The sequence below is a fragment of the Artemia sp. Qi Xiang Cuo genome, chromosome 5 (assembly GCF_049724085.1).
Source record: "Artemia sp. Qi Xiang Cuo chromosome 5, ASM4972408v1, whole genome shotgun sequence".
NCBI lineage: Eukaryota > Metazoa > Arthropoda > Branchiopoda > Anostraca > Artemiidae > Artemia > Artemia sp. Qi Xiang Cuo.
Genome location: NC_142798.1, coordinates 50,824,740 through 50,834,665, shown reverse-complemented (window position 1 = coordinate 50,834,665; position 9,926 = coordinate 50,824,740). Strand labels below are relative to the sequence as shown.

Genomic DNA, 9,926 nt, shown 5'->3' with positions numbered 1-9,926 from the left:
TGTAAGTTTTCGTGTGTGTGTTTGTTTTCGTGTGTTTGTGTATGTTTTCTTTTGTGTGTTTAAGTTTTTGTGTGTGTGTGTGTAAGTTTTCGTGTGTGTGTGTAAGTTTTTGTGTGTGTGTGTGAGTTTTCGTGTGTGCGTGTATAAGATTTCGTGCGTGTGTGTAAGTTTTTGTGTGCATGTAAGTTTTTATTTGCATGTAAGTTTTAGTTTGCATGTGTAAGTTTTTTGTATGTGTGTGTGTGTGTGCGTAAGTTTTTGTGTTTTTGTAAGTTTTTGTGTGTGTGTAAGTTTTTGTGCGTCTTACTAAGTTTCTTAGCGTCTTTGTAAGTTTTTGTGTGTGTGTGAGATTTTGTGTGAGTGTATGTTTTGGCGTGTGCGTCTAAGTTTTTGTGTGTGTGTGTGTAAGTGTTTGTGTGTGTAAGCTTTTGTGTGTGGGTGTTAGTTTTTGTGTGTGTGTGTGTGTAAGTTTTGTGTGTGTTTAAGTATTTGTGTGTGTAAGTTTTTGTGTGTGTGTGTAAGTTTGTGTGTTGTGTGTGTGTGTAAGTTTTTGTGTGTGTAAGTATTTGTGTGTGTGTGTAAGTTTTTGTGTGTGTGTGTAAGTTTTTGTGTGTGTTTGTGTGTGTGTGTGTAAGTTTTTGTGTGTGTGTGTTTAAGTTTTCGTGTGTGTTTGTATGTTTTTTTGTGTGTTTTTAAGTTTTTGTGTGTGTGTAAGTTTTTGTGTGTGTGTGTGTGTGTGTGTGTGTGTGTGTGTGTGTGTGTGTAAGTTTTTTTGTTTGTGTGATTTTGTGTGTGTGTAAGTTTTTGTGTGTGTGTGTAAGTTTTGTGTGTGTGTGTGTGTTTGTGTGTGTGTGTGTGTGTGTGAGTTTTTTTGTGTGTGTGTTAGTTTGTGTGTGTGTGTGTGTGTGTGTGTGTAAGTTTTTGTGTGTGTGTAAGTTTTGGCGTGTGTGTGTAAGTTTTTGTCCGTGTGTGTGTGTGAGTGTGTGTGTGTTTGTGTGTGTGTGTGTGAGTTTTTGTGTGCATGTAAGTTTTCGTGTGCATGTAAGTTTTCGTGTGTGTGTAAGTTTTTGTGTGTGTGTAAGTTTTTTTATGTGTGCACGTTTTTTTGTGTATGTGTAAGTTTTCGTGTGTGTGTGTGTGTGAGATTTGTGTTAGTTATATTTTTGTTTTTTATTAGGGTTTTTGAATTTTATTGTGCGTGTACATTTTTGTTTTCTTGTGTGTGTGTTAGTTTGTTTGTGTGTGTGTGTGTGTAATTTTTTGGGTTTGTGTTATTTTGTTAGTGTGTGTGTAAGTTATCGTGTGTGTTTGCTTGTTTTCATGTGTGTGTGTAAGTTTTATTGTGTGTGTGTTTTTGTTTTCGTGAGTGTGTGGTAGTGTTAGTATGTGTGTGTTATATTTTGTTTTTTTGAGTGTTATATTTTGTGCGTGTTTGTTATATTGTGTGTGCATGTAAGTTTTTATGTTCATTTATTTTTTCGTTGGATTTTTAAAGTTTTTTTTTTTTGTTTTGTTTTGTTTTTTCTTTTGAGTATTTGGTCGTGTGTGTGTGTAAGTTTTTGAGTTTTTTTAATTTTTTGTGAATTTGTGTAATTTTTAGTTTGTGTGTAATTTTGTCAGTGCATTTTAGTTTTTGTGTGCATGTAAGTTTTTGCGTCTGGGTGTAAGTTTTTGTGTGTGTGTGTGTGTGTCAGTGTTTATGTGTCGAAGATTTTGTGTGTGTTTTTTTTGTCGTGTGTGTGTGTTAGTTTTTGTGTGTGTGTGTGTGTGTGTAAGTTTTTTAGTTCAATTTATTTTTAATATGATTTTGGTAGTTTTTGTGTGTGTGTGTGTGTGTAAGTTTTTGTGTGTGTAAGTTTTTGTGTGTGTAAGGTTTTTGTGTGTGTGTGTTAGTTTTTGTTTGTGTGTTATTTTTTGTGTGTTTGTTTGTTTTTGTGTGTGTGTATGTGGTTGTGTTTTATTTTAAGTTTTTGTGTGTGTGTACTTGTTTTTTTTTGCGTAAGTTTTTGTGTGTGTGTGTAAGTTTTTGTGTGTGTGTGTAAGTTTTTGTGTGTGTGTGTAAGTTTTTGTGTGTGTTTGTTTCGTTTTTGGTGTGTGTGTAAGTCATTGTGTGTGTTTAAGTCATTGTGTGTGTGTAAGTTTATGTGTGTGTAAGTTTTTGTGTGTGTGTAAGTTTTTGTGTGTGTAAGTTTTTTTGTGTGTGTGCGTAAATTTTTGTATGTTCATAATTTTTGTGGTTAAATTTTTGGTTTTTTGTTAGTTTTTGTGCGTGTGTAAGTTATCTTGCGTGTGTAATTTTCTGTTGTTTTGTAATTTTTTTTGTGTTCGTTTTATTTTTTGTGTGTGTATGTAAGTTTTTGTGTGTGTGTGTAAGTTTTTGTTTGGTTGTAAGTTTTTGTTTGTTTTCTAGTTTTTGTGTGTGTGTAATTTCGATTGCTTATTATTTTGTGTGTTGTTGTATTTTTTTTTGTTTTTGTAATTTGTGTTGTTATATGTTAGTTTTTGTGTGTGTGTGTAAGGTTTTTGTGTGTGTGTGTATTTTTATGTGTGTGTGTAATATTTTTTTTTTTTTTTTTAGTTTTTGGTGGCGGTTTATATATTTTGTGTGTGTGTGTAATAGTTTGTGTGTGTTTTAGTTTTTGTGTGTGTGTGTAATCTTATTTGTGCTTGTTAGTTTTTGTGTGTGTGTGTATGTTCACATGTGTGTGTAAGTTTATGCGTTTTGTATTTTATATGTTTGTAAGTTTTTGTGTGTGTGTAAGGGTTGTTTTTAGTTTCAATTGTTTGTTTTTGTGTTAGTTTTTATGTGTGTGTAATTTTCTTTTTGTGAGTTTTAGTTTTTGTATGTTTTTAAGTTTGTGTTTTTGTTCCTAAGCTTATGTGTGTAAGTTTGTTTGTGTGTGTGTAAGTTTTTGTGTGTGTGTAAGTTTTTGTTTCTTTTTAAGTTTTTGTGTGATGTTATTAGTTTGTTTTTTTTAAAGTTTTTTTGTGTGTGTGTGTTTTTTTGTATGTGTGTACCCATATCAATTCTATTTTCCTAAAATAATATAAGAATTTCAACTTCAATTCAGATTTTTCTCAAACAGATGAAAGAATTTAAAATAGTGTTCTAAATTTTTCATTGAAGATTGAAAAGTTCAAGTTCCCTTCTGAATTCTACAAAAGAACATAATTCAATTATAATTTCTCCATATAAAATAAAAGCCTTCTACTTCAATTTTAATTACACCAAGACATGAAAAATTTAAAGTTCACTTCTAAATATTTCCGTAGAAGATAGGAAAAGTTATACTATGATTCTGATTATTTTCCATGAAGATAAAAAGTTTCACTTTAATTCTTAATTTTCTTAAATTCATTTCCGACCTTTCTCAAAGAGATAAAAAAATTTAAAGTTCTGTTCCAAATATTGTCACGGAAGAAGAAAAGTTCAACTACGATTCTGAATTTTCTCAATGAAAATGAAATAATTTATTGATCAATTCTATTTTCCCAAAATAATATAAAAAGTTTCCACTTCAGTTCAGATTTTTCTCAAAGAGGTGAAAAAATTTAAAATAATGTTCGAAATTTTACATAGAAAATAGAAAAGTTCAATTTCTCTTCTTAATTTTACCAAAGAACACAATTCAATTCTAATTTCTCCAGAGGAAATAAAAAGCTAACACAGATTATTTTACATAAAGATAAAAAATTTCACTTTAATTCTAAATTTTCTTAAATTCAATTCCGACCTTTCTCAATGAGATAAAAAAATTTAAAGTTCTGTTCCAAATATTTTCCCGGACGAAGAAAAGTTCAACTTCGATTCTGAATTTTCTCAATGAAAATGAAATAAGTTATTGATCAAATATATTTTCCTAAAATAACATAAAATTTTACATTTCAATTCATATTTTTCTCAAAGATATGATAAAATTTAAAATATTGTTCCAAATTTTTCTTACAAGATAGAAAAGTTCAAGTTCTCATCTGAATTTTACCAAAGAACATAATTCAATTCTAATTTCTCCAGAGAAAATAAAAAGCTTCCACTTCAGTTTTAAGTTGACCAAGACATAAAAAATTTAAAGTTCAGTTCTAAATTTCGCGGCGCATTCCTGCGGCGCATCCCTGCGGCGCATTCCTGTGGCACATCCCAGCGGCTCATCCCTGCGGCACATCCCTGCGGCGCTTCCCCCGACCCGCGGCGCATCCCCCTCTAGTACATCCCCATGCGGCGCTTGCCGGCCCTGTGGCACGGGGGGGGCCGGGGGGACCGGGGAGGCCTGGGGGAGGGAATTGGGGGGCCGGGAGGCCCGGGGGGGGTCCGGGGCCCTTTGAGGACCCGAGGAGGGCCTTTGGGTGTCTGAGGAGGGCGTTTGGGGGATAACATTTCGAAATTTTTAATTTTTAGTTTACTTTTTTTTTGCGGCGCACCCCGGCGGTGCATCCTGCGGCGCTTTCCTGTGGCGCACCCCTGTGGCGCAGCCCCTGTGGCTCTTGCCTGACCCCCGGCGCATCCCTGCGGCGCATCCTGCGGCGCTTTCCTGGCCCGCGGCGCATCCCGGCGGCACTTCTCTGGCCCAGGGGACCTTTGGGGGCCAGGGGAGGGCCTCTGGGGCACAGGGAGGCCCTTTGGGGGTCTGGGGGGCACCTTTGGGGGTCCGGGGTGGGCAGTTGGGGGTCTGGGGTGGGCCTTGGGGGGCCCCGGGGGCGCGGGGAGTGGTTGGGGGCCCTGGGAGGCCCGGGGGCGTCCTTTGGGTTGGGGGTAGGAGGATCGGAACCCTTTGGGGTTGGGGTAGAGGACCTCGCAACACTGTTCATATGGAACTTGTGTATTATAACGACCACAGAGTTTCACCATTAAATTCTCTTCTAAAATCTCTTCAAAAATCATCTTTTAAAATGTCTCTAACTGTTTCGCCGAAATAGTCCCATAACCTGTCTAAAACAGTTTCGCCCAAATAATCCCTAAATGTAATTCAGCGTGTTCCTTTTGTTTTTGGCATCTCTGCGCTAATGCATTTCAAATTAACAAGAAACCTGATTCCCGCGCTAAAACAATTCATCGCTAAGATGTTTCTTGGAGAATTGTTTCCATGGCCTTTGGCTATTAATATCCTTTGGAGTTCGACCAAAAGAGTTGTTTCCGAGGCAAAGACATTAATGACTTGGATCTATTCCTGGAGAATCGTTTCTAGGCGGAAATTTTGAAAGTCTGACAGATGATGTCATTAGTTGATTGATCTGTCAAGAAAGGGGAATTAATTTGTTGTTTCTAAGGGGAATTATTGATTCACGATAGGTGAATTGAGGTCGACATCACAGCTGTTCCAAATTCCTGGACGGCATAGCATTCGCTGCGAGCGTGCCCAAAACACACCTGGAGAAAGAGACCATGGAGAAAGAGGTCATTGACCCCATTAACCACGTGTTCTCCCTAGGGAGGCTATGCCCATATTTGGTGTGCTGTTCGGAGTTCTATGCCCATATTTGGTGTGGGGTTCGGAGTCTATGCCCATATTTGGTGTGGGGTTCGGAGTCTATTCCCATATATGGTGTGCTTTTCGGAGTTATAGGGTCATTTCTACTTATGCTAACGAAGAAAAAAAGCAAAACTTGCTTATACTGACGATATAACCCTAATTTCTGAGTCCCCCTGTGATGTTCAATCCTGGACTGACATCGTCCATACAAAAACCAAACTCTTTGGGATGATTATCAACATCTTGAAAATGATGGCCATGCAATGCTGACGTAAACCTGATTCTTAGGTAAACTCTAACATCCAGCTAGATCCTCCATCAAAATATAGAGTGAGTCGATGAATTTACCTACCATGGTAGCTTACTTACCTCCAACAATAACCGCTCCAAAGATATCAAGAGGTGGCTGGCACTTGCGAATTCCAACTTTAAAATTCTGATGCCCACCTGGAGGAACAAGAACTTACCAACAACTCTTAAACTGAGACTATTTAACTTGCTTATTATCCCTGTTGCCATTTATTCTTGGGAGTCCTGGACTCTAAAACAGATGGTAAGTATTGCCTTGCTGCCTTCGAAACAAAATCACTGAGATGCATTGCCAGTATAACATATTATGAAATAATTTCCAACATCAAGCTTCTCCTTAATCTCAAAGTCAAACTAATCTTCCTCAACAGAATAAAACTGACGCGGCTTAGATGGCTAGGGCATATATAAAACACGGATAGCACTGATCTCCCAAAGATAGCCTTTTAAGGCCAGGTACATGGTTCCCGACCTAGGAGGTGCCCCCAAAAGAGATTGGAAGGACAACTTCTCATCACTTTACCTAACGCACCTTCTCTGCATCACAGAAAATAGAAGTGCATGCAAAAGTTATATCAATAGAATGGCGAAAGAATAAGTCCCAAACCAACCTCCAACAATGGATGGGACTTAAGTCAAGTAAGTCAAATCTCATGTGCGAGGATAAAGTGGAAGTAAAAAAAAATCTTTAATGCACACCTTGCATTTTTAAGCCTTTCTGTATTATGTATGAGCTTTCATATAGTTGGATAAATAAGGTCTCTAAAAAATTTTTTTGCGCAGATGATGTAAAGTCTTGATCCACATAAATAAAACTCAATTGAAATACAGTTTATCGAATATCTTTAATTTACAATGTTTCTTTCCTTTATGATTTGTTATATGTGTGGATATATGTGAAGTACGAAAAAACTCCTTTATGAAATCTCATATGCCTAGATAAATAAGAATACAGAGAAAGTCCTTTAGCTTATTCTACTCAATAAGGCCTCCTTTACCTGAGTTTTTGATTGGTTTTTGAGTTTTCTTCTGACTAATAGGTAATTCAAAATCTTCTTCTTGCACTGGAACATCATTTAGGGTGAAAACTTCACTAATTTTTTGTATATGATAGATTTAATTGCTAGACTTTTCTCCCCCCCCCCCAATGGATGCATAGTGCCGGCCGGCTGTAACACTTTCATCTTGCCCCATATTCTTTAGCTCCTCAACAGTTATATTTTTCAGGGTAGAGATCCTCCTTCGTCAGATTTTGCTTCTTCTAATTCACCACGATGAGTTCAATTGATCCCCTTTAAATCTATTTGACAGGAGTTTTCTTAATTCGACATATTTTAAAAATGAATTCTCTATCAGAAGTAGTCCTGATGAACCATCCAGAAATTTTATTCATATGTAAAAATATATGTTATGAATGTTCACTGATATATTTAAAACTGAACTAAATTTTGGTCCTCTTGGAGCCTTCTTGGTGCTTGTGTGTCAAGGTTTTTGGTAAGCTGAGCTATCAATAATTTAAAATTTCATTTGAAATTAACACAACTTTATTAGTGTATGTAGGTATTTTATGTGGAGTGTACTTGTATGTAGCTGTGGTGTCCTTTCCTACGGATTTGACCCTCCATAGTCCCTGGGGAAAGAGCTGTAAGTTACGCAATTATGGTGATATAAGGGGAATCATATCCGGCCAATGGTCCTAGAACATCGGTACAGGGCTCATTTAAACGGAAATTAAAAGTTATAACGCTCTTTCTAAATGACCACAAAGACTGGAGGGTAGCTCTCTGTGGGGGAAGGAATTTTCCATGGAAAAAATTGCTGGCCTTATTGGAAAAACGATCAGAAATTAAATAAAAAAAGGGTTTTTTTCAGCTGAAAGTAAGTAGCAGCATGAAAACTTAAAACGAACAAAAATTGTTTTGAATATGACTGGGGCTGTCCCCTCCTCAATTTCTTACTCTTTACGCTGAAGTTTGAAGTTTGAATATCTGTATCATCGGCTTTAAAGGAAAAATTCAAACCTGAAGGTTTGCTTCAGCTCTATCGGATCACATTTTTGATTATTCTGATTATTTTATCTTGTTTGATAATTTCTCTTTGATTTCCAGGGTTTAAAGCAAACTGTCAGGAAAATGACTGACATTAAAAAAAATTTATTCAAGAACCTAGCTTTGAATAGATATGCTGGTGAATTTGGCTTGAACTCTATTTATGATAATTTACTGAAGTAAGACAAAAGTAAGGTTCATTTATTCCAATGAGTTAGAACTCTGCCCACCTGTAGGTTCAATTAAAGCTGACGAACTGAAACGTAGGAGGTCAAGAGGAATTGTTTTCAGTATTGTATTGAAAAGAATAAGACCAATAAACAATATGTAATTATTTTCTATAAATGTCATCGGTATTAATTGTTTTATTTTAGTATTTCTGCTGATGACGATCACTGTACATGTGATAAAAATATCCAGTATATTTTTTTATTTTTTTCTCCACTGTCGAATAAAAGGATTTTTTCCCTATTCGAACTGTTATTTATCGTCACAGAAAGACAGTGTGGTCTTCGATATTACCTACATCAGAAATTAAATAAAAGAAAACAGGTTTTTTCAACTGAAAGTAAAGAGCGAGATTAAAACGAGCAGAAATTATTCTGTATTTGAAGGGGCTACCCGCTCCTCCACACCTCACTCTTTACGTTACATTTTCTTATTACTTTAAAAACTAGAGTTGTGACAAAGAGTTAAACTTTAGCTTAAAGAGCAAAATGCTGAGGTTAGGGCAGTCTCTTTCATAGATGGAAGAATTTATGTTCGTTTTAAGTTTTAATGTCACTCCTTACTTTCAGTTGAAATAATTTTTTTTATTTTATTTTATTAAATATCTAAACTACCAGATGAGCTAAAATACGGTAGCTCTATTGGATATGGAAGAACTGAAGGTAGATTTAAAGGATTTAAAATATGAGCCAGTGACATTCCAGTTTAAAAAATCACGGAGAAAAATTATCCTACCCAAACTAGCAAAAATATGAGAATGGTAGGAGTTCATCATGTGTGATCGACAAAGGGATAGCAAAGAGTCACAAGGAATGTGTTAATAAATAAAAATTTCAAGCATTTTCAAAAGAACCCCATGAGATTAAATTATTACCTTATTACTAATAGTATTACAAGGCTTAGGATCGAAAATAAGAGGAAAATTACAAAAAAAAATAAAAATGGAAATAAATATCATTTGTTTTATGAGTATGAATATTGCTACATTGTAAAATTCATCAAAAATTACTTGCAAAATTATGGTGAAAAGCAAATCAGAAAATAGTTAATTTTTACTCCTCAGCAAAAGGTTTCTCCGGTGCTATACAAAAAAGAGAAAAATGTATAAGCCTAATTGTACTTATATAATAAGACACCAAAGTGACTAATCAGTGTTTACTAAAGCTTAGAGTGCCAGTTGACAAAATCTAAAGCTTGGAACTGTTTATTTGGCTACAATACAAAGCTTTGATGAAAGTTCTCTTAATCCATTTAAGGCTTTGGTGAATCTAGAATAATTGTTTTTTTTTCTTTTACAGAGAAGGATTTCAGTCTCATTTCTATATGAAAACGATACGGGAGAAGCTCCCCAAAGAGGCATAAGGGCATGGGAGCTCCCTCCAACTCTAAAAGAAATAGAAGCAGGTTTGGCTGAGCCCCACGTAAGACAAGTAGAGAATAACAGTGATGTCGAAGCCCCTCCACCATATGAAGCGTTGCCGGAATCTAGACCAGAGACGTCAGTGTTAAATTAGTTTAAGACAAAGAAAAATGTAAAGTTTTGAAAAGATTATTGTGAAAGAAAAGTCCAGCATATGAGTGTTTGAAGTGTGAAAGTATTTTATGCCTCCATTATCGCTGACTAACACGGAAGGAAAATGTTGAGCAAGGGCAGATAGAAAAATCTGTGTCTAAACTTTGTACCCTAAAACATCTAAAAAGAAATATGGCTTACATAACTACCTGCAGTCTTTGGAAAAAGAAGACAAATTAGTTAGGAAATTAATCAAGTGCTATTGAAGATTGAATTGGTATTAAAATAAAAATGCTACACTATTTTGTTTACTATAAAAATGAAATGTATAATAAAGTGTTGGCCTAAGGCCTCGACCGA

The 9,926-nt window shown here is 35.6% G+C and overlaps 1 protein-coding gene across 1 annotated transcript in view; it reads left to right on the top strand.

Moving 5' to 3' along the window:
- LOC148952236 (uncharacterized) overlaps positions 1-9,926 on the top strand; it is a 182,655-nt gene extending 172,729 nt beyond the window's left edge. The window contains exon 6 of the mRNA XM_089089689.1: positions 9,352-9,926. Within this exon, the coding sequence (XP_088945815.1) occupies positions 9,352-9,567 (216 nt within the window). The 3' untranslated portion in view covers positions 9,568-9,926. The remainder of the gene's footprint in view (positions 1-9,351) is intronic.